Here is a 25,938-nt window from a genome sequence, read left to right on the forward strand (position 1 = left end):
TGTCGCTTTCCAGGATCGCGGTTTGGTTAGATGTTTTAGCTAATGCTGAATCTTGATCTTGTCTTTCAGAGGCTGTAAGAGGTGGACCCAAGAAGCAGTAAGAGGAGCCCCAGTCATGTGTCACAATGTCCAAAACATAGGTGGGGAACCTACGCCTCTCAGCTGCTTTGTGTGTAGCCTATGGAGAGAGCCACCCACTTTCCCCACAACCCAAGTGATGAACTCAGAAAGGGGGGGAAGCGTAGGAGACTGAGCATCCTCCAACATTTCATAAATGAAATCTGGGACATGTGTGGCAAAGCAACACCAAAATGTGGTGAAGATGGCAAAAGTTAGTCATATTGCTACACACAAACTTGAGAGGGCAATACTTTGCTTTTGCTTTAGCCTACTGGAAAGGGCAAGATTCTGCCCTTCCTCTCCTCTTCCTCATGCTAATGCTAAGCTAAGTAGTACAAACTACTTTTCACTTTGAACTAAGTTCGCAGCAGTTAAAGTAACATGTAGCATCAACGTAGGGGGAGAAAATACAACCAAGCCCTCATGAGCCTAGCCAAAACTGCTTGGCTGGTGGTGAGGCAGAACTTGGAGGGCTGTAGGTTCCCCATCCCTGAAATAAGCTGAGGGCAAAGGGGGAAATGAGAGGAAGAGAGAGAGAGATTGGGATGTGTTTCTTTCTCAGGCCTGTATCTACTGTGAGATCTGACTCTCTGATTTATGACCTTGGATTGTTTCTTGACCTGTTATAAGCTACTCCAACTTTGCTTAAGATTTACTGCTCCTGACCATGGACTGTTTGGTTATTGGATATTGCTTGTTCTCGCTTTCTGAACATCTGACACCTTGCTTTCTGGTGCAGTGTGGGAACAGGACAGATAGAGACAAGTTGGAGCAAGTTCGGAAAAGGGCAACCAGGATGATCAGAGCTACGGAGAACAAAATACATGAGGAGAGGTTGAAGGAGGTGGACATGTTCAACTCAGGGAAGAGAAGATTGAGGGGGTGACATAATTACACTCTTTAAACATTTCAAAGGCTCCCACAAAGAAGAGGGTGCAAGCTTGTCTTTGGCTGCCTCAGAGGGTAGGACCAGCTCTAATGAATTTAAGTTATAGGAGGGTAGATTTCTACCGAATATTAGAAGGAACCTCTTGACAGCAAGAACAATTTAGCAATGGAACCAACTGCCTAGAGAGGTGGTGGGGTGTCCTTCTCTGGACATCTTGAAAAAGAGGCTGGACAGCAACCTGCTGGGGATGCCTATCTGGAAATCCTGTACTGAGCAGGAGGTTGGACCTGGTGGCCCATAGGGCTCCTTCCATCTATATGATTCTATGATTCATGACTGTAGGAATAGTGCCACAATGGTGACTATGTAGTGTCAGTAAACATGGAGCAGTTACAGAGCCATAATTCTAGGTTGAAAATCTGTAAATGCAATATAGAATTCCAGTCACTGTTACTAATACCGTAACTGAAATGCTTTATTTATTTATTTATTTATTTATTTATTTATTTATTTATTTATATCCCACTATCCCCCAAATATGGATTAAATCAAATAAACAAACTTTCCAATAACTACAATTTTAACAACATGGTGAAAGTTTTCTCCCCTCAGATAAATAACATTCAATTTATACTTTCAGTCCAAAATAAATGTCAAACATTTTTTCTCTCTCCATCTCTGTCTCTCTCTCTTTTGACATTTAATGAACTATAACAGAGAGTCACGTTGAAAAGCATAAGCACTCAGCACTAAACAAATAATTTCTTCTATATTTTGAAAAAAGATAACTCTAGATTTGTTTTTATTCCTCCAAGTGGTTGTTCATATTAATTGGCTCCTTACCCCTTCCCACAATAGCTATGTCACATGCACTGGACTGGATGGAAGACAGCTGAAAGGTCAATAATTCTTGACAGAGGGGAAAGTTAACAGTAAAGCTACATGTGTCTTACAGCAACCAGCGAATGGTGCTAGAGTGGGTATTCTCACCATGGGTAGCTTTTAAGAAGACTAGAAAATAAGATACAACAGATTTCAGGCTACCAGATTTTCTTTTTTATCTCTTTCTCTATAGGCACTCAAAATAAGTGGGTGCAGTTTATTCATCCATCATCAGTGCATGGAAAAAGTTCGCTCATAATGACAGTCCCCAAATGACGTGACATTGTGCTATGTTCCCACCTCTTTTGCCCATATGAAAACGTCCAGTGCTGTAAAAACTGAGGGACTGAAGAGATGTTGCTGTAAATGTCAAGCAAACCAGATATGGAAATTATATAGCTTTTGCTCAGGCCCAAAGCTTGGGAAAACTACAGTAGTGGACTGCAAACCCCAGAATCCCCCAGTCAGCAAAGCTTATTTTTGAATTGTACTCCCCAGAAGCAAAATTTCTACAGTCTGCTCAGCTATTTGATTATCTTTCATTCACTGGTGCAGCATTGTTTCCCTAAGTATCCAACCTTATCATCTCATAGATATTTTGTGAGCTTTGCATTTTAAAAGGCACACAACCAGAAAGGGCATCATATCTAAGGATCACAGTGCCATTTTGATAAGCTACACTTGATAGATGTGAACATGGCTTCAAATGCACTGTGTGAGTCTGCCATACACACTTGTGCATACTGTTAATTTCCCAAGCCAACAGTAGACCTTTATGCCAATAAATTATACAACCGTTCAGAGAACTACACGATTCCCTGAAGAGTACTTCATAATATGTGTGTGTGTGTGTGTATACTGTAATTAACAAACAAGACAATTAAGAATGTGACAATAGATAGTTGTAAAGTGGATGATGGTGTTATCCCCTAAGCTGAGACCATGTTGTGTTTCTGAATCAAGTCTGTGATTCTAGAAGTTTTCCCTTTTTCCCAAAGTGCTTGAAAATGATGGCAATTCGCTTCCAAACACACACAAATCAGAGAGACTGATGCTCCAGATTAAAAGGTCTAGCCATTCTTGCTTCCTGGTTAGGATTCCATAGTTATGATTCCTGAATTGTAAACACAGATCTGTAGTTGCTTCCCCCTCATGCTGAAGATGGCAAGTTTGGCAACCTACATGTCTGCATTCAATGACATTAGTAAGATTGCTGAAACGGCACATGCTCCCTATAGTGACTGACTCCTTGAGATACATAGATGTGATGCAACACTTGGAATCGCCAGGTTGTGGTCAAGGATTGCAGACTGGTCTTTGTAGTACAGATTATCTTCATAGATTTGGTGACTGGTAGAAAGCGGTAACAGGATGTTTACTGGCTCTACAGAGGTTTTTAGAATCAACTAACAGCTGATAAATTTCCCTGATTACAATATGGTAGTTGGCAGATCGTTGTTATTTTCTGTCAATAATTTTCACCCTTGTTCTGGAACAGCTGGAGTTTGCAGTGTCTCTTGTGTTTTCCTTGATTCATGTTTGAACACTTCGTTTGGTGGTCCCTATGTGGACTTGTCCGCAGCTGCACGGTATGCGCAAACTCCGTGAGAGGTCTCTCCTGTCCTTCACTGAGTACAGCATTTGCTGGATTTTCTTGGTTGGTTTGTAGATCATTTGGAGGTTGTGTTTCTTCACCAGTTTCCCTATTCTGTCTGTGACTCCTTTGATGTATGGTAAAAAATACCTTCCCTTTGGGTGGTTGTTTGTCTTCACTCATCTGGATTTTTCTGGGTCTAGCAGCCCTTCTGATGTCTGAGCTGGAGTAACCAGAAAAATCAACAGTAGCAGAACACATTATAAACCATCCTGGGCATACAATGCTATTTGAAAACACTGAAACTCTGGACCATGCCAACAACTAGTTGGCTTTCTGGATTATCGGATTCTCTCTGTGGGTGCTGTGAATTGTTGGCTTTCTAGTTTGTTGGTCATATATCAAATGTATAAGCAGTAGGATTGTATTTAAAAGAGAGCAGCTGTCTTGTTTTAAGTATTTCCTTGCTTTTAAGATTCTGTATGGTTTTAATTCTATGATCATCGAGTTATGTGGCAAGGCCTTTGTCCAAGAGTACATATATTTTTCTTTCCTTCAGTTGCCTTTGACTTTCTGCTGTGCAGTCTGGAGTGTTAAGTACCCAAACAGCACCTCCTTTGTCAGCAGGCCTTAGGACAAGATTTGTTGGAATGGTGATCCAAAAAAGTAACATTTCCAAGTTCTGAGAGGGTAAGAAGAGAAATGCACGTGGAAGCAGATGGCTGGTAAGACTAAGAGGTGGTTGGGTAGGTGGGTGAACAAGCCACAGGAGCTGGCTCCCTTGTCAAAAAAGACACAAAAACAACTCTCTATTATTTTCAGCTCAACAGGAATGGTGAAAGCTGTTCTCTTTCAAGGCTCGGGGTGGGTTTCTTTGCTTCCTCCAGCAACACCCTTTCTAATAAAGCCCATGCACCTGGAATATATAATTTTCTCAGTGATGCATGAGCGAGGAAATAATCCACCTCATTAGCTTTATGAGCTCAGCAGAGCCAAAGTGGTGAAGAGAGAAAAGGCACAAAAAAAGCACGCAGCGAGTTGAGTCAAAAGACAACGAATCAACAGCACGAGGCAGTGTAAATGCAGGCAGCGGCACCATGTCAAATAGCCACCTTCTACTTTATAATGATACTTCAAAAGCAGCAGCTATTATGTGCTGTTTCCCCCCTTGTTTTGCAAGGCCCCGCTCTCTTGATTCAAACCTTCCTTCAGCAGCCAGAGCCCCTCTTTCCCTAGAGACTGAGAGACAGAGAGAAAGCTGCTCTGAAACTTCACCAATACAGAAATAAATAACTCCCAACCACTGGGAGTTCCTTTGGCTTAACTTCTGAGCGAGTTTCTCTCTGCTTTGAATCTGATCAGGCAGAAAGGCGACTGATGCCTCTTTTGCTGTTATCTTTAGAAAGAAACAAACAAACTGGAGAGGGTCTGTCTTTAATCTTTTGACATGTAGCTTGTTCCTGTATTGAACAAACTGTGTAAACAACCTAATACCAAGGCAGACTTTCAATCCTCCTGCAGCTTCACTTTTCAAAATGTGACCTAATGAGCACCTGTCGGATGCCTTGGGAGCCTTATATTCCATCCAGACCAGACCTTGATTATCCATTATGTAGGTTTGTACTGGTATATTCTGAATGGGCCAGGAGCAGGAATAGGCAGGTCAGTCAAGTGCTTTTCCATGGACTTCTTCTCTTTCCTATCTCTTCTTGTGTGTGTACTTATTGCCAAAGGACATATTGGCTGGAATTCTGTTGGTGCCATTGTTACTGTGTGCCTTCAAATTATTTTTGACTTATGGTGACCCTAAGCAGACCATATCATGGAGTTTTCTTGGCAGAACTTCTTCAGAGGTGGGTTTGATTTTGTCTTCTTCTGAAGTTGACAGGCATGACTTGCCCAAGGTCACTCAGGGGCTCGACAGACAGGCAGAAAGGGGCGGCGAGATGCCTGCGCATCATAGAACGGGTGCCATTGGCATGCTTGCACACCATGATGATGCCTCTCGTGTGCCATGCCGTTTCGACACTGCACACAGCGGACGTCATTGTTGCGTGCCCCATGTAAACGGTGGCACACAGTAAGGCTCGGAAGCGTGCAGATGCTCCACTCTCCCGAGCCCTACTTTCAGCCCCAGACTGGCGCAAAGTGGGTTCTATGGCCAAATGGGGTTTTGAACCCTAGTCTCCTAGTATCCTAGTGCAGTGATTCCCAACTTTAGTTCTCTGGATGATTTGGACTTCAGCACCCATTATTCCTGACTGTTGACCAAGTTGGCTGGGGATTGTGGAACTGAAATTCAAAACAAATGGAGGACCAAAGGTTGGGAACCACTGTCCTAGTCCAACCTTCAAACTACTACACTACGCTGGCTCTCGTTTGGTGTCATACACTTAGTCTCCAGCTCAGCCAGTGAAATGGTTACACTTGTTGAAGTTAGTTTACACAACCCTGACCTGAATACATCTGTTGCATAAGGGCCAGAAAAAGGGAAATCATATGTGTAAGGGAACTTAGATGATTTCCCTTTTTCTGGCCCTTATGCAACAGATGTATTCAGGTCAGGGTTGTGTAAACTAACTTCAACAAGTGTAACCATTTCACTTTTGCCTGAATCCTTTTGTTAGTTTCAAATAGAGCCTTCGAATGAATGGGATTTACCTAACTGCTGACTAACCAACCAATAACTGAATTATTGGGATCATCTCTAGTTAGGACTATCTAACAGGGCTCCAGTCAGGCAGCTGCACATTTTTAATAGTATGGAACTGTTTGTCAGTGCCTTCAGTGTACTACTTTACTCACTGAGCTTGTAGAAACAATTGTTGTGATTCTCGATTGCACAGTCAGAGAATAAGCGAGCCCACTGGCAGATATACAGTTCATTACAGAAGAACTGTATTCAGTAGAAGGATGGTGGAGTGCAACCATGGTGTGATGATATCAGTGTAGACGTTACTGTATGAAAGCGCAATGGAAGGTCATGGCCATTAATGTACACATATCTCCAGTGACTAAGTCATGTCTGTACAAATGTTTAGAACAGATGCAATCCTTGTTGCTCTCGTTCTCTTGGTATAGTGTTTTTTTAGGTGATCTTTAAAGATTGTGGCTACCGGTACCCTCACCAAGTGATCCTTCAGTGGTACAATCTGTTGTAGCACCTCACAAGTCTCTGTCAACCTGAGTTCATTAAAACAGCAATTCTGCAGTGAACATGGGGAACAGCAGAATAAGAGCCACTAGGACTAGGAATGGGGATTGAGTGGCCAGATTTTACAGTCTACCTGCCCCAAACCTCCAGTTTTCATGTATCATCTCCAAGTGAGGGTGGGAATTCTCTAGGGGTTTTTTGGGGGTGGAAATTCTCCAGGGTTTTTTGAGGGGGCCTTGCTCAGCTCTGGACAAGAGGAAAGAGCTGGGTGCAAATCTCCAGCTCAGCCAGTAGAGTAGCAGCTTACTACAGAGCAGTGGAGGATAGAGAGACTTGGAGATGTCTCATCCACAGGGTTACTGAGTTGGTGATGACTTGAAGGCAGTTAACAACAACATGACATCCTGTCTTTCCAAGCAGGTGAGCAACTGTGGTTGTTATTTAATACATAACACTTAATGGCACCATCAGGGACTATTTCTAGGTCTCAGGGTTTTAGTTTTGACAACTTAGACAAAAACAGACCTGAACTTTCAAACCTATGTGGGAAGCAGTGTTGTAGTGGAGCCAGGGTGCACAGGGTCAAAGTCCTGGGACTTTTTAAATCAGCAGGGACAGTTTAACTTCAATCCACAACAGTGCTGAAAAACTAATTTCTCTAGCACTCATGTGTAGTTATCGCTTTAGCAATCCAAAGTATTTGGGAATGGTTTTGCAAAAGACTTGTTTCTGATGAATATGCAAATGGCTATAAATTGCTGTAGATCAATTCACTCATCTGCATTTATTTTTTTACTCCCTATGGATGTGTAGCAATGGGCAAACACTTCTACATTTACTCTTCCTCCTCTGCTAGGGAGGCCCAGGTTAGAATCCTCACTTAGTCATGAAGCTCATCCAATAACCATCACTTCTCAATCTAACCTACTGTATGTTGCAAAGGTAGATTAGAGGATAAAATACAGCAGTAAGGGAGAACTATAGAATGTGGAACAAACTCCCTTGGAGTGTAGTGGAGTCTCCCTCCTTGGAGGTCTTTAAGCAGAGGCTGGATGGCCATCTGTCGGGGATGCTTTAATAATAATAATAATAATAATAATAATAATAATATGTTTTATTTTTATACCGCTTTTCTGAGGTGATCAAAGCGGTTCACAGAATCAATAAAAATTAACACATCATAGCTTTGACTTGGATTTCCCTGCATGGCAGCGGGTTGGACTGGATGGCCTTTGTGGTCTCTTCCAACTCTATGATTCTAAGTTGATTTCTTTAGGAAACAGCAAGCTATAAATAAAATATAAAATAGAGGCCAATTTAGCACCTTTTGACAACTTGTAACACCTGTTACCTGGTTGCTTACAAAGAGATTAAAGATTATTCATATGCAATTATTGATGGGGGGGAGGTTGCTTTAAAAAATCAGTAAATATATATTTTTTGTTGTGTCTTTTTAGATTGTAAGCTTGAGGGCAGGAAACCGTCTATTATCCCCTCTGTTGTAAGCCGTCTGGATTCCCAGTGATTGGGCGGCATATAAATAAATCCTATTATTATTATTATTATTATTATTATTATTATATTGGAGACTACACCAGAGAATGAATTTAAGAAATATGCAATATACTTCCAGTGAAGGAATGATCAACTTGTAATAATTGAGATGTTCTCGTTGCTATGGATACATTTACAAAAAGTGAAGTGAACCATTATGATTTAAATTTCCAATATCAAGATGAAAAAAGAAAGAAAGGCAGCCAGCGTATATATGTATTTTTTTTTAAAAAAATAGTAATCCCAGAGATGCATCAGCTTTATTCTTCACTGTCTGCTATACTCACAATATGACAATCAATGAGATTCAACAAAATTGCCTTGTCAGGGGGATTTTACACATTTTATTACATTAAGGAGACCTGTGCATTTATCTTATCATCCAGCTTGTGACACGGGAAAGAGAGGGGCAGCTCTGTTGTTCAGATGCCACCTGAAAGTTTCTCCTGCTCAGAGGAGAACTGACATGGCCTGTGCAGAGAAATCAAACAAATGGAAAATATTTGCTATATGTAAAAAAAAAAAAAAGGGGGGGTATTACAACACAGCTAGAATTTGCAATCTAAGTCAAAAGTGACTGTTAACTTATGGCACATGTTTTAACTGTGTACAACATGTATTACAAAACAAACTAAACCACCCTTCCCCGTAACTGGTGCCTTTCGGGAAGGACCCAAAGAATCTTATTTTTATGAGAAAGTCCAGTTTAAGCTTGTCTATAGCTATCTATTATTTTGGAGAGACTTTAGAAGCAACAACATTGTGGAATCAAACTCTCCATTGTCATGAATCCCAGAATGACACCCCTTCTGAATCCTACACTAGAGTTAAACTACCCCACTCCCCACAATAAGGCAAAATTATTGCACCAATCCTAATAATAATAATAATAATAATAATAATAATAATAATAATTTTTATTTATATTTCCCGCCTCTTCCTGCGGATTGAGGCGGGATTACATCAATAAAATAGTAAAATACAAGTATAAAAATACTGATAATAAAACACTAACAATATAATTTTAAATTAAAACATCATCTGACTTATGATATGCAACCCTTTAAGGCCTGCACATTTTTTGTGTAGTCAAAATCCTTCAGGAACGTTCAATCAAAAGTGTACTAAAACCAAGCAAGCACAAGTAAGATGAAGACTGCAGTCACAGCTAAACTCACTAATGCAACCATCTAAGTAAGCTAATCTTCTGCCCTTGAGGAGTAAGCCTCATTGGACACAGTGGAAGAGGACTTCTGTGAACAGATGTTGTACATGTAAGAGTATCCATAATCAGTGGAGAGAGAGAACTGTTTTGCCTTTCTCTTGACTGTCCCTCAGATACTATGATAGTGTTGTGATCTCAAGGCCTGCCTTATAGAGTCTTGCCAGGCTTGGGTTGCGAGAGGAGAGGGAGTCTGTTCTACCCATAGTGACCTAGGAAACATCTATAACAAAAGAGACTCTCTTTCTCTCTGTGTGACCTCTGCTACTTCACACACCTACAGAGGTATCCCTGACTAAATCGCATCCACATAACATGCTCTGCCTATGTTCCTAAAGTTGAACTAATTCTTCTCTTGAGAGTTTTAGACAGGGATGGCTCAGATTCTAATGATGTCATGAGAGATGGAGGCAGAATAAGACTGGAGCACCCAGAATCTTCCAGACACCATGGCCTTTGTAGCGGGGAGGCTCTGGGAAATGAAGTGGGAAATAAAAACCCACCTTTGAGTATTCCTTGCCTAGAAAAACCTTATGAAATTCATAGGGTCACCATAAGTCAATAGGCAACTTGAAGGCACATACACACACATGGCGATGATAGGCAAGCAATTATTTTGCACCTCAAAGGGATTTAGGTCCTGTACACTCTCTCCACTACATCTCTCTTTTCTCATTGAAAACACTCTCACCTTTCCTTACAAGAGATCTTGAGGTAAGCTGCTACATTGCCTCCAAATGAAGAAGGTGAGAAACACTTGAGAAAATATGTGATGAAAACCATCCTGAAGATGCGAGTTCACTGGGTGCTTGATTGCTTTCTGATTATGATGTCTTCCAAACAAGAGACAGTGGCTGAAGAATGTTGTTGTTCTGTGTATTATTTCTTTTAAATAAAAATGATATTTAATGTAGCTGTATGTATCTTTCCTATATGAATTTGATTCAAATATTTTATACCGGAATTTGGTACACTATGCTGAAAAGACTGTAACTCAAACCTCACGTTACGGAAATAAATCGTAGGCCTGTTACAGACTGCCAAAATAAAGCTGCTTCGGGTCTCTTTGGATGCATGCTGTTTAAATGATACATGCATCCTAAGAATCCAGAAGCTGCACCAAAGCTGCACTCCAGTGCTTAGGAATGGAGTGTGGCTTTGGCGCGACCTCCGGACTCTTAGGATCCATGCATCATTTAAATAGCATACCTCCAAGGAGACCTGAAGCAGCTTTATTTTGGCAGTCTGTAACAGGCCCTAGTCTTTCCTAGCTAAAATGTCCAATATAATTTAGCAATAAAAGAATTAGCCTTCTTGACAGGGTTATTGTAAGGGAGTGAAATGGCAGTAGTGTCGGCCCTTCTTATACACAGATTTTTTTATACACGGATTCAAGCATCCATGGTTTGAAAATGTTCCAAAAAAGTATAAATTTCAAATATCAAACCTTGATTTTCCATTTTTTATAAGGGACACCATTTTGCTATGTCATGATATTTAATGGGACTTGAGCATTCACGGATTTTGTTATCCACGGGGGATCTTGGAACCAAACCCCAGCGGATAACAAGGGTCCACTGTATTGTCAGAATACTTAGACAAAATAAATCTTCTGGGAACGTAGCGTTCAACTATGGCCCTATATGGATGGGCCAAATAAAATGGCTTCCCTCTTCCTCTTGGTGGGGAGACCAGACAATGCATGATACAAACCTTGGTTCTGGCGCAAACAGTCTGTATGACGTCCCGTGTTCAGCACTAGAACCAGGGTATACACCCCCCCCTTAAAACAAATTAAAATACTTCACCAGTTGCTAGTCTCCAGAGTCATAGTCCAAAAATGAAACCACTGCACCACACTGGCTGTCAATGTACATGATAGATTATGCACATTATGGTTGCTGTTGTGTGCCTCCAAGAATACTGCCAAAGGTAACTGCAATCCCTTTTTGCAAGAAAGGGTGAGACTTTGCCAAGCAGGAGGGCAGAGTGAGAGTGACTGGATGCAAAGTCATTAGAAGTTTGTGGTTGTTTAGAAGATATGGCTGAGAGAGGAGATCCGGGATGTTTATCAATGAGAACCCAGGAATGCAAAAGCATAAAATAATGCTAAAATGGCCTGGTTGATCCATGGCCATTGAAGGGCATGGAACCAAATGCAATTTACGGGATAGCTGCCTCTTGTAAGGGATCAAGCCTACATGTTTCACTTGAATAGGTGCAGTGTGTGTGTGTGTGTGTGTACAAGAGGAGCCCATGTGTATTTCTGTTTCAGTTGACAACTTTTAAGAGAACGTATGGCATAGAAGCAGTCTGTGATAAGCAAGTTACTCTGCCTAACAGATGAGGATGGATTTGTATAGGCTTACTCAAAAGTAAGCATTTCATACATGCCATACTTTTGTGGCATATACTGTGCTAGAACACAAATATATTATACTGATGTAATAAACTGATACAGAAGATTAGAAGATGTTAAAATAGCAACAGAAGCAGAAAATGGCACCTGTTGATTTTGTGCTTGATCAACAGAACATTGAAACAGAGAGAAGGAAAACGAAACCAACATCTTGATGTAAAACTTATTGAGAAATGACTCCTCCTATGTCACTATGGCCTATGTTTTATTAGTTACTGTAAGTAACTTGCAGATAGATAAACTGACTTCAAAAATAAAAACAGAAGAGAATTTACAGGAATATATACACACATACAGAAATCTTTTAGTTTTATGTTTAACAGCCACTTTCAAAGAGTGTGGTCCATTCAATCAGATAATCTTCTGAATATCTGAAAAGCTAACTGAATAGATTGCGACCTTTATGTCTAAAAAGGTATTATTCCACTCATGCTTTTTACCACTTTTTTATTAGCGGTATTTGCCTACAACCTGCATTTATTGTTTGTTGAAATGTATATCTGGGGGAAAATAAGCATATAACTTGAAATGTAACCATGAGTAAGATTCGCTAACTACTCATAATCTCATATATAATTTAGACTGATTTGCCAGAAAGCAGGTTCAGGTACATTGGGAGCTGGATAGGATTGCCAACATTGTAATGAAAAATGTCCTTTCCCAAAAGCAGGGAATTTCAATGATTAAAAAAACCCCTGTCAGTTAGGGCTACCTCCTGTTATATGCCACAAATCCAGGAAATTGGAAGCTTAAATTGATGCCTTAACAGATGTGCCCAGTGATTAAAAAAAGGAAGAAAAGAAGACATTGCACATCACCATATATTGTGCTTGTCTACCACTTACTAAAGCCAGCTGTGGAGGACAGAATGTCTGGGGACAGCAAAGTTGACCTATCTTGCTCTAGTTTTGTACTGTCTTATTGTAAATACAATAACCGGTATAAAGGGAGACTAGAGACCTTGAGGATGTCAACCACCGCTTAGCACTTGGACTGCAAGCAGACAGATCACCTGGTCACAGGTGACCTCCCTTAGGACAAGATATATTGGACTTTTTCCTCATGTTTTCACGTTGCTGAGCTGCAACTTCCAGCATCCCTTGCTATTGACTATGCTGGCTAGGGCTGCTGGGATGTGCAATCCAATAATGTGGAAAGCTGCAGGATTCACATCCTAATGCAATTAATGGTAATTGTTTTCAAGTTGGTATTAGTACCTATAACTTTACAAATGCCATGCATCTGATGAAGCAGACTGGAGTTCAGAAAAGCTTGTGCTGGGATATTTTCCCCCCCCTCATTTTACCTGAAAGGTGCTACAGGATTCCTTTGTTATCTTTTTTATGCTGAAGGAAACTAACATGGCTACATCTCTGACTATTAGCTAATACAAGATAAACACAAGTCGATGCCCTCTTTGTCTTCTTTTTTTTACAATGCTTAAGTGACCACAGGGATATGGAGAGGTGAGTGTCATCATCTTGTCCTTCAGTTCAGGTGGCAGAATTTCTTTGGCTAGCCTTGCATGCCCCTTGTTTTAATATGTAAAGCGTATGTCATCACCACCCACAGTGGTGAAGGCTATAGCTTGGAAGCAAAGCATATGGTCATGATTTAGAAAGTGTCAGATTCCGCCGGATGCTTCCAAATAACAGAAGGATCTCAGGTAGCAGATGAAGAACACTGCTGCACCTAAGAGCCTAGACAGCCAATGCCAATCAGAGCAGACATTACTGGGCAAGATGGATCATTAGGCTGTCCTGATAAAAGACAAGTTATACTTACTTCATCACTATATTCACAAGTTTTTCATTTCTATGGCTATCCATATACAGTCTGATTATATAGATCAATGTTTCCCAAACTTTAGTTCTCCAGGTGTTTTGGACCTCAGCTCCCAAAAGTCTTAGTCAGTTGGGCTAATAATCAGGAATTCTGAAGCCCAAAACATCTGGAGGACCAAAGTTTGGGTAACACTGATATAGATCTTTCCTGGGCACCAGTTCACTTCATGAATCTGAGGAAGTAGACCAAGTCTATGAAAGCTCATGCTACAACATCTTTTGCACAGTTAGTCTCAAAGGTGCTACAAGATCCCTTTGCATGCTGATATTCCAGACTAACATGGCTATGATGTCTCTGAATTCCTCCTCCAATGAGTTTAAGTTGGCATACATGGCTCTCCTCCTGCTCACTTTCTCTTCACAACAATCCTGTGGACCAGGCTGAGAGAAGGTGACTTGCCCAAGGTCACCCAGTGAATTCCATGGCTTAGTTAGCAGAGACTTAAGCGTGTGCCTCCCAAATCCCAGTCCAACCTGTCAACCACCATTCTGACACTGTGGACATCCATTTTTAACAGTTAGATCTTTCATGTGTTTGGTGCCTGTCAGTCCAGGGATATGAGAGAGACAGAACTCAAATTGAGAAGCACAATTATAAGAATAAACCCAGTGTTACCCATGGAGCTCTGAAGAAAAAAGTCGGAATAAAATGCTATTCTTTATTTCTGCCTCTCAGCAAGGACCTTGCTAGCTTTTCAGGGTATTTAAAAAAACAAAAAACACCCCTCTAACTCCAAAAAGAACTCACTAGATGTTTCCTCCAATATTGGTAATTTGGCCTACTTTGTAATTCACAGCAAGGCCTCCTGTCAATTTCGTGCCTGGCTTTAAAGAGGAACAAGCCGCCCATGCCCTCCTTGTGGCTTTTCAAGACTGCAGAATGACTGGAGTCGGGTGCTTGGTTGAAATATGTCCTACTTGTCTGTCCACAAAGCAAGCAAGCAGAAAGAATTAAATCTATAGGCTTGGGAGGACATCTGGAACAAGGTACAAGCTTTTCCATAAGGTAAGGCTGGGGCTGGTTGAGAGTCAGCATGGTATACTGGTTTGATCACTGGACTATGGCTCTGGGGACCAGGGTTCAAATGCCAGCCTGGTCACGTAAACTCACTGGATGACCTTGGGGCAAGTCACACTCTCTCAGCCTCAGAGGATGACAATGGCAAACCCCCTATGAAGCAATTCACACACACACACAAAAACCCAACCCAAACAAACACCCTTTGATAGTTTTGCCTTAGGGTCACAATAAGTTGGAAACAACTTGAAGGCACACAACACCAAAACAACAATAGGTTTCAGCTATTATAGGTCATGAGTAGAGTCCTGTTGTGAATTCATGGTCAGCCCTGCTAGGGCTGGAAAAGACTCCTTTCTGAAAGCCTGGAGAGCTGCAGTCCATCACCAGCTTTCTCAAGCTGATGCCCTCCAAATATGTTGGATTCTGTCTCCCATCTTTTCCAGCAACCATGGTCAAGCTTGCTGGAGATAACGGGAATTATATCTACACATCGAAGTGGCAAAATGAGTACAATATAGACCTGCTGTTGTCTAAGGCAAGCTAGAAAGATCTATAGAAGGATCAGGATGGAACAGGTTGGCTTCCGGAAAAGGATTCAATTCTCTGCTTGGCCATGAAATCCACTAGGTGACCTTGGGCAAGTCACACTCTCTCAGCCTCAGGGAAAGGCAATGGCAAACCTCCTCTGAACAAATCTGGCCAAGAAAACCCCATGATAGGTTCGCATTAGGGTCACCATAACTCAGAAAGTACTTGAAGGCACACAACACCACCACCAGCCTTGAATAACTGAGTAAAAATGAGTGGGGTCATTTAGGAGTTTATCACACAAGGCTAAAAAGTGGAATTTTAACAGGATAAAAGCATCTTTGGATGGCTCTTATCACAACACGTCATGCTGCCGCTGCTTTGCATTCCACTTGTTGCAAGTGTAGTTTACTGTAGTTATGCTCTACAGTGTTTCCTTATGCTTTGCAACTGATTTTAGATTGAACTGATTATTGCTTAATTTGTTAATGATGGCATGTTCAGTTGAACATGTATCCTTCCTTAATATCCCCCATGTGTTTACTGCTATAATTGGTCTTCATTTCATTTGGGATATAAAAGAATTCATTATTATCCCCACTAATACAAACACATTTTTAACAATAGCTAAATGTAACTAAACATAAACAACCTAATGTTAGTCCCATCAAGAATAATTCCATTGAATCCATGGGAATGTGTAATCTATGATAGCTGGAATTAACCAATGGATCTATGGTACTTGGAATTAACCAATAGGATTTAGGATGTGTGGGTGCATTTATAGACATTTAAATTATAGATTATCTTGGCGGGTTACAGACCGCCAAAAAATATGTATGGAATACGTATTAGGGTTAGGAAGGGGCGGTGCTTCCGCACCCCCCTAACCCTAGTACGTATTCCATATGTACAACATGGCGGCGCCCCTTCCACATGGGGGCCGCCATGTTTACGTATCGGACTCATAGCATCCAGACGTGTCGTGGCGCCTATGACGTCGCGAATGCGCCAGCGGCGCCTCACGACGTCATAGAGGCGCCGCAAGGAGCTCCATTTTGGAGCTCCTTTTTTGCTCTGCGCGGGAGCCACGCGGTGTGGCTGCTACGGCTCCCGCACGGAGCAGGCGGCGGCGGTGGCAGACCGCCTCAAAGCGGCGGTCTATAACCCGCCCTTGGCTCATGCACAATAGCTTTTTGACCTCACTCATTCTCACAAAACTCTTGTAAAGTAGTCAGGATTCTCTTCTAGCCCAGGAAAACTGAGGCACAGAGTTAAATTGACCCAGGCTACCCTAGTGAAACCATATCATTTTATGAGCTGAAATTTAAACTTTAGGTTCTCTACCACCACCACTGATGATAATTCAAGATGAAAATTCTTCCATAAAAGATCAGAAAAGATAAAGAAAAAGAAAAGATGTGTGCAAGACTGAAGATTGCAGCTATTTTGCCCTATATTTTTTCCCTAGCACTGCAGCTTGGTGTTCAAAGCTCTAATTACCTGGATATTTTTACTACCTCTTACAATTTCTAATTTTTGCACAAATCAGTGGAGCAGCTTCTGAACAAGAAAGAGGATGACCCATTTACATTTTCCTCAGCAAACTGCATTCTGTGTGGTTTGTTTACCTCCTCAGCATACGGCTTGCTTCCTCTTCGATGCCGTCGACACGATCAAGCATTAAATTCAAGAGCTCCAAAGTGTTGAAAGTGAAGGCAGCTTGGTGGCCACTGATGCATTGCCAAAAACAGGGCATATATTTGCAAAAACAAAGATGCAAACAAATGAAATCATAGGCTAATTTATAAAGGAGGGGGCATATTGAGAAAGAATTTGTACATACTGTATGTACATATTATAATGTATATAGAAACAATATGTATCTTGGTCGGAATTCTGTTAGTGCCATACTCATGTGTAAGTTCCCTTACATATGCAGTTGTATTTTTAAACTGTTTCAATGTCTTCATCGTCTAGTTCAAGATTTTCCGTATTTAGTCTCATTCATCAAGACTGCAGCGAAGAAATCAGAAGAAGACTAGGAGTTGGAAGGGCAGCTGTGGCGGAGCGAGACAAGATCATGAAGTGTCAAGATATAGCACTGAATATTAAAGTTAGAATTGTCCATGCCATCATTTTCCCATTTCTATGTATGCTTGTGAAAGCTGGACAGAGAAGAAAGTGGAAGAAAATAAACTATTTGAAATGTGGTCCTAGGAAAGAGTTCTGCAAATATTGTGGACTGTTAAAAAGACCAATAAATGGGTCCTAAAACAAATAAGGTCTAAAACCTTGAAGCAAGATGTATAAACTGAGGTTCTCATGTTTTGGCCATATCATAAGAAAGGACTCACCAGAAAAGACAACAATGCTTGGTTAAGTTGAGGGCAATAGCAAAAGCAGTCTCTAAGCATTTTACAACTGTAAGCTGTCCTGCTTACCTGAGGGCAGCATATCAGGGTAGTATATGAATAGTCCAGTCCAAAAGTCACACAATACCAGTCAGTTAATCACAGCAGAGGCAAGAACATAGTCACAAAGCAAGTCAGAAAACCAGTCATGAATCCAAGAGCAAGGAACAATAAGGCTGCAAGACTGTTTCTTCTCTCAGCTGAAACCTATTAGCTCTCCTCTTGGCTTCCAGTCTAAGGACTGGACTGTGGCTTTGGCATGGTTTTCGGACTCTTAGGACACATGCATCATTTAAAGAGCATACCTCCAAAGTGACCCAAAGCAGCTTTATTTTGGCCTGTCTGTATGGGCCCATAGATAGATAGATAGATAGATAGATAGATAGATAGATAGGCATAGATGTCTCTGGGAGTTGTACCTTGGCCATGAAAATCCATTGTGCTGCCTTGGGCAAACACCCTCTGAAGAAACTTGACAAGAAAACCCCATGATAGATTCACCTCAGGGTTGCCATAAGTCAGAAACAACTTGAAGGCACACAGCAACAAACAAGAAAAGCAGAACAGTGGAAGGCAAGAGATCTTGGACATGTCTCACCCACAGGGTAACCATGAGCTGGGATCAACTTGAGGGCATTCAATAACAACAGCATATCCCAGGTTTGTCACTGTACATGCCAAATGTCATCTGGAATCCCTGCTGAGAAAATGAAGGGAGGCTGATTTTATTTGGCCTGTGCAGATAGGACCTTTGGCTGGGACTTGCCTACAATGGTCAGTTCCATGATTCCACAGGACAGAACCATGGCAGCTTAAGTGGATTCATGGCAATATTATGCAGTAAGCCAGGGCTTTTTCTGCCACTTGAAAAGATGACAGGCAGCTTTGATGGTCATATAGAATGTATACGTTTTCATCAGAATTAAAATTGGAGTATCCAATTTACTGTATGATTTCAAATTCATTACCTGCACAAGCTTTTGAGATAAAAAATAAACAAATAAATAAACCAATCAATAAGGAAAAGACTCATACAGCACCTAGTGGGAAAGGGAGATGGATTCTTAAGTTCCAATGCAGAAGCCCCAAAAAGGTCACATTAAAATTGAAAGATCAGTTTGTTCCATGACACCGTCATCAGTTATTCATGAGGCCAAGCTGCAGACGCTTAGTATTCATAATTGGAGACATATCCTTAGACTGGAACAGCTCATTTAAATAGAAAAATTAACTTTTAGGGCATATTCAGCACAGGTACGACACAGATGAAATAGCAGCACTGCATCTCTGGTAAACCTCTGCCTATTCAGTATTCAGCAACCATTTTGAGAGGAGGGAAAAGTATTCACACTCCACCTGCACATTTCATTACTCCTAAAGTGGCAAAAAGTCTACTTGTAAATATCCTAAAAAATAATTCCTGCTTTCGTTTTCTCTCTTGCAGCTTACCGTAACTGTTAAGTACAAAGGGCAGGGTAAGGTTCGTAAGAAACCAATGCAGAATGAGGCAACCGCGTCAGGGAACATATGTGGGAAGCAGCGGTGGCTGTTCCTCTTGGACCTTTCAAAGTCTGTTTGAAGACCAACCTGCAAGTGCTATAAACCTCTCTGGAGTCTCCGAAACCAGTTTCCTGCCATAACTTTGGTGGTGGACACAATCCTTTCACCATTTTTGAGTTAGATTTACCTGCTATTTCAGCTGGCATCTGCATGTGCATTCAGGAGAAGATACCATCTTGTTCTTTGCCTCAGGCTTGGGTCATCCCTGTGAGAAAGGACACACCACTGCAAAAGATGTATGCCTGAATTTTTGCTTATAAATGGTTTTGAGAGCATTGTTAAGATCAAACTAGATGTGACTGTGGCTGATCTTTTAATTTAATTTAAAATAGGGTTGGCAGTGGGCAGGTGTATAATACTCTGTGTGACTTTGTGCCTTTAGTGAGAACTCCCTGTTGGAAGATAGGATGGAGCCATGCCAGTTAAAGCAGTGCCAAACTGCATTAATTCTGCAGTGTGGCAGCAGCCCTAGTGGCTATGGCCTGGAGAAGGTTGTATGGAAATGTGTTGTTGTTGCTGTTGTTGTTGTGTGCTCCCATTATTTTTGACTTACACAGACCCTACACCTTATCATAGGGTTTCCTTGACAAGATACCTCAGAGGGGTTTTGCCATTGCCATCTTCTGAGGCTGAGAGAATGTGACTTGCCCAAGATCATCCAGTGGGTTTTTATGCTCAAGTGGGGAATCAAACCCTGGTCTCTAGATTCACAGTCCAATGCTCAAACCACTATACCACACTGGAAATACCACCCACATTTTTGGCTGCCACCATTTTAGGCCTAAATCTTACTGGTTGGTCCTGATTAGAGCTACTGAATCAGTAGCTGAATGGGGGAGTCAACATGCAGAGGTAAATCCCATTGATTCAATTGTTCTACTCTAGTCAGAACCAACAAATTGATTTATTTTCTCTTTGGTTGCTGTCACGCTGCAGAATTAATCAAGTTTGACACCACTTTAATTGCCATGGCTCAATGCTATGGAATCCTGGGATATGTAGTTTATTGTGGCACCAGAGCACTTTGACAGAGAAGGCCAAATATCTCACAAAAATACAAATCCCAGAATTCCATAACATGGATTTACCAAGCAGTGTCAAACTGCTGCAGTGTAGATGCAGCCCCCCTCTCTCTGTGAAAAGAAGTCAAAAGCCGTCACCATTTTACAGTATGCGCTTTGAGAAGTACCGTATTTGTATATCTTCAAGTAGAAAAGTATCATCAGAATTATCAGTAACAATTAAAAACTGAGATGTATTTGGGAAAAAAGTCAAAATGTTTATTCTTTTTCCAAAGGCTTATACAGCACAAGTTTAAGTATATACATGGAAGCATTATATTGTGCATCGTATGTAATGTACTCCAAATATCTTTCGAAGGAAAGAATAAAATACTCATATAGAGATGAAATATCTTACGCTAGTCTTTCTGCAATTTTCTTAATGATCAAGCTCCCTGCCCTGCCACAAAAAGTTAAATTGAGTCTACTCATGGAAGGGAATGAGGTGATAAGAGACCTGAGGTACACTTATTTTAAGAGTGTACTGTTTCAGCCTGTTGACATGGGGAAAGAATCAATTTTTAAAAATTCCCCTCGACATGAAAAACCCCATGTCAGTAGAAAATGATCAACATGAATGGGCAAAGCTACAATATTGCTCTGTTATGTGCTAGATATTTTAAAGCAGAGATTTTACAACCATGTACAACATGGTCCCCCCACATCCCCCTGAATTGATTGCATCAAGTCAACCATCTCATTCATCGCCATGGGTAGGCCAAAAGGTCTATTTGGGGGCCCTACTCTATTTCTGTGCAGATGAGGGATACTGTCTACATCTAGATTTCAGAGGCATAGCTGTGTTAGTCTGCAACATCAGTATGTACAGGGATCTTGTAGCACCTTTGAGACTAACTGTGCGAAAGAAGCTGTAGCATAAGCTTTCATAGACGGTCTACGAAAGCTTATGCTACCACTTCCTTCACACAGTTCTCCTCAAAGGTGCTACAAGATTCCTTTGCATGATGTCTACATCTAGACAGACATGTTTTAGTTGAGATCTTTCACTGGCATCGTATGGTCAACCCAAACAGCAGAAAAGTTTGTGCTATGTGCAAATCAGAGCACACTACAGAAATTCTCATTTTCATGAGAAGAAGATTCCTTTGACCCCTATGGGGCCAACATAGTACACAAAGCATACAAGTTCTAAGCTTCAAAATTATCTTGTTTCAGATTCATCTGTCTGCCAGTCTCCAAACAGAAAGTCTGACAAGTTTTATTTTGTCCAACGGTAGTATAAAGAAGTTTAGAAACAAGGGTCTTTGGGACAGTGAAATGAGCATTTCAGAGGCCAATTATGAATTAGAAATCTATAAAACAGATTAGTATATTTCGAACAAGGCCACAAACACGGCAAACTGTGTCACAGCGCAGCTATTCAGGATCACTGTTTAGCGTAATCTCTTAATGACCATAATCCAGCTTCTTCCATTATTTAATTTTCTAAATCCAGTCTTACAAAATGAGAAGCCAGGCTGAGGCATTCTTTTCTCAGCTTTTGCAAGAACTGCAGGTGGGTAGAAGGAGAGAAGAGGGAACACACACATGCACATATATAGCAACAACCATGTAATGTTCCTTTTTACAATAGAAAGGCCAAGGGAATGTCTGATATTTTTTAAAGACAAATTGACATCTTTCGATTTAGTGGCTTAAATGTGGAGGGAACAATAAGTTTTTTTGTTGAAATAGAAATGGGAGTTGCCTTTACAAAGAGGAAAAGGAGAAGGACAAAGAAGAAAAGGAGGAAGCAGAGAGGGAGAAATGAAAAGGGATGAATGAGAGTTAGAAAGAATAAAATATCAGAAGCAAGGAGGAAGAATATGAAGAAAGAAGAAATGAAGAAGAGTAATAAAAGGAAGAGAAAGAAAGCAGTTGGAGAAAGAAGTGGAAGGAGATGATGAAGAAGAAGAAGAAGATGAAGACAAGGAGAAGGTGAAGAAGAGAAGGTGGTGATGGTAGAAGAAAAGGAAGAAAGAAGAAATACAAGAACCATAAGGTCCATTGCTGTCAACGGATAGCAAAACCTCAGCAATAAATTCCCTCCTAGATGGTAAATGTAAAAAGAGCAAGGGAAAGCAGAATTGTTTATAATCTCCATCAATGTGATGGACGTGTCTTCAAATGTTTTCCGCTGCAAAAGAGCAAAAGAGGTCAGTCTGAGAAAGAATATCTGATGAATGTAGTGCCTTTCTGAGGAAACAGTATTTTCAAAAGGGCAGATAAAGAAAGGTTACAGAGTCACACAACCTTGTTGTGACACCTGAATCCAAATTTCAGTTCAAGTTTTGTTTTTATAGTGCAAAGCTATAAGTCTTAAAGATAAAGTATGCCTACTCCAATCTGAAAGTGGATTAGTAAGAAATCACTTATTCTTGTTCACTGAATATTCCAAAGGCAACTGTTTTGTTCTCTGAGTTTGATCGGCCATCACAATTTCCTGTTTCCAATATAGGGAGATGCATTTCAGGGCAAATGCAGCACAACTAAAGATGATTTTGAAGCCACCTAAACACAGGCAGGCATTGGTCCCATAAATTTTTGTGGGGTAATATTGTTTTGCTGAAGACCTATCCCCATTTGTGTGTGGAGAGGAAGTGTGTTTAAAGGAAGAATACAAGCAGATCCTACTCATCTGAAGGAGTGAAAAAATGCAAAATTCAAAGCATTATTCAGTGAGGCTGGAGTAGTTCAACACAAAGAAGAATCAACACAATACTGTAACTTCAAAACTTGGTAGGCGCAGAGACAAAACACAACCTTTCCTGTTTTCTCTCTTTCAGTTGCACACAAACACACAGCTTCTCTCCTTCACCCACAAGGCCTCTTCTGAGAATGCTGTGGCCTTCCTCCTCTACCATCTGTGCATCTCCATTCCTAACAAAATTCTCAGTTGGGGGGGTGGTCCTGGGCCACACAAAAAGCAGATTAACACACAGTGAATAAAAAATGAACATGTGTTTTGTTTTTTAAAAAAGGCAGCATTCAGTGTTATTGCAAGACTCTCTCCTTCCAACCTTCCCCGCAAACAGAAAACAAGCATGGTAGGGAGAAGGTTAGACAAGAACACTCTTCTCTCACATTCTAGTTGTCTGTGTACGGTGAGCTTGTTTTTTCCTTTATTAATCGAAAAGATGAATATATAAATATGTGATCTTGCCACTTGAGTATGAAATGCAGGGACAGACTCTTGTCTATTGTATGAACATACTAGACCTAAGAGTGCATGGAAACAACATAGGGCCCCCCCCTCTGTCCAGCCCAGTAGGAAAAGGGGGCTCAACACATGTCAGGCCACGCCATTTCTGTCCCATTCATGTGCATGTTTTTACCCATCTCCAGGAAATTCAAGGATGACAGAAGTGGCCAAGAATGAATTATGTCTGAGTATATTCCTGGCAGGATGTTGCAGTACAAACCAGGTTTTCAGGGAAATTGGCTACTTTTCCATGTGGAAATTTCTGATCCTGACAACATGAATCAAGCTACACATGCACAACTGTTACTGGAGTCCTCAATACAGGGAACTGGCCTCTCCCGAGCGGTGGAGATACCACAAGGCTGAGTTGGTGGACGCTGGGCAGGACTCAGGGGAGATGCTTTTATTGGGTTTGTGACCTTGATGACTGAGAAGGAGAGAACAGGCTGACTTTGTGGTTCTCTAGCCATCCACATACAGGCCTTCACATGGCTTATCCGTCTCTCTGCCACAGCCTCTGAAAAAGTTGGAGATGACAAGTGGCTTTCATCGATTAAGAGGGCAGTTTCATCAATTCTGGTCTGCATGGGTCACAGACTGGGTGGTTTTCTTCAGACTGTGGATGAGAAGTACTGAAAGAAACCTACTGGTCCCTGTGATTATCTCCATCTAGTTATGTCCTGTGCATGTAGCTGCTAAGGGACTATCTATAAGACTGTGGGATGGGCCAGTTGACTAGAAGGCCACCAACAACAACTCTCCTGCCTTCCATAATATAGCCTCACAAACACATCTCCTAGTCTCCAAGGTCTCTCCGCTTTAAGCAGCCACACAGCTCCCAACTCTTTCTCCCCAGAGAAACTCCTGCCTTGCTGGGACGCTTATCTTGAGAAAAGGCCAATGTAATCCCAATCACTCTGATGTTGTACAGCAGACCCTTTCAAAAGATAGAGCTGATGCTATCTTCTAGCATGTGTATTCCAGTGGGAAAAGCTGTCTAATACTGTAATGTTAAGTTAGATGATGCTACAAAATTTCCATAATATATGTAAACTGAAGGGGTTCTTGAATAAATACGCTCAAGGAGTGTCTCATCGTTTACATACAGGAAAAGACCTCCCTCCAGAAAAAAAGGAGAAAGAAGGAAAGAAACATCATGTATAAAGATGTATTAAAATAGCTAAAGCTTTGGTCAAAAGAGTTGCAGGGTGCCACATCACCATCCAGCTGAACAAAATTGATAGCTGGTCCTCCCCTCCTCAGTAACCAACTCCAGTTAAAATCACCCAGACTGCAGTGCATCAAGTTCCTAGTGGTTAATTAATTTGAAAAAGCTTGTCAGGAGAAAATGAAGACAAGGCGTCAGAACCCAAAGAGATGGTCATCTTTTTCTCCTGCTGTCACAGAATCTACTTTGTCCCAATCAACTGGTGACAGTATTTCACTTTGGAGATCCTGAGCAGTCAAACCAATGTCGAGGACCTGAGGATTAGTTCGAGACTGTGCCAATCTGGAAAGAAAACAAATATGTATGAGTAGAGTGGTTAAATTCCCCACACACCATCTCGGATCTCAGACATTCTCACAATAACTCATGTAACTCCTCTACCAAAGATTGGCCAGTTTAATGATTGTTTTGGGCCAGGAAGAAGGAAAGGGAAAAGCCACAAGACAAGTCTATGAACATGGTGAGATTCTGACCAAGAATGTGGTTATTCCCACATGCCAACTTAGATAATGAGCGAAGATGCCACCCGAATCAGATAATTTGGCTGCCCTGGAAGACTGCTCTCACATGTGAACCTTTGTGACTTGCAAATCCTTCACTGAACATCTGAATAAAGGAGAAAAAGGTTGGGGCATCTGAGCAAGTGTACTGCTTGTTAAAAAAATAGCACGGATCCATGTACATTTGTACATACAAGATTCCATACAGCATAAAAAAAGTCTGTGCAAACAGTTGTAGCTAAGACAGTTTGGTATGGTTCATTTCCACAAGGGAGACAGCTTGGGAGCCAAACATAAGCCACATCCAGGTCAGTATTCTCAGGTATGACTATTTCGTGCATGCCGGTGTGACATCTGCTGCAGCGAATGTAGGAAGCGTGGATCCAAACCACATACATACAGATACCTTTGAATAGTCTTAGATGTGTCATTGTTGTTATTGTGTGCCTTCAAGTCATTTCTGACTTATTATCATGGGGTTTCTTGGCACGATTTGTTTAGAGGAGGATCACCATTGCCTTTCCCTAAGGCTGAGAGTGTGTGACTTGCCCAAGGTCACTCAATGGATTTCATAACAGAGCTGAGAATCAAACCCTGGTCTCCAGAGTCATAGTCCAATATTCAAATCACTGAGCCTCTCTGGCGCTTCCTAGTAGACTCATGCAAAGCAAAATGCTGCAGCCTTTCCTAACTTTGTTATCTTGACCACAGTGCAATGCTGCTTGGCCCCAAGTGTTCTGTTTTTC

The 25,938-nt window shown here is 41.2% G+C and overlaps 1 protein-coding gene across 4 annotated transcripts in view; it reads right to left on the reverse strand.

Moving 5' to 3' along the window:
* LDLRAP1 (low density lipoprotein receptor adaptor protein 1) overlaps positions 1-25,938 on the reverse strand; it is a 184,113-nt gene that overhangs the window by 77,987 nt on the left and 80,188 nt on the right. For 2 of the 4 annotated variants that reach the window (XM_089478464.1, XM_089478470.1), the window contains exon 9: positions 20,472-24,974. The exons of 1 other annotated variant lie outside the window; for it this stretch is intronic. In XM_089478464.1, the coding sequence (XP_089334590.1) occupies positions 24,827-24,974 (148 nt within the window). In that variant the 3' untranslated portion in view covers positions 20,472-24,826. Of the gene's footprint in view, positions 1-7,859; positions 7,927-20,471; positions 24,975-25,938 lie in introns of those variants that run through there. One more of the 4 variants, XM_089478467.1, reaches the window with a different exon arrangement.

The sequence above is a fragment of the Sceloporus occidentalis genome, unplaced genomic scaffold (genome assembly GCF_023333645.1).
Source record: "Sceloporus occidentalis isolate IW3139 unplaced genomic scaffold, rSceOcc1.0.p SCAF_13, whole genome shotgun sequence".
NCBI classification, from domain to species: domain Eukaryota; kingdom Metazoa; phylum Chordata; class Lepidosauria; order Squamata; family Phrynosomatidae; genus Sceloporus; species Sceloporus occidentalis.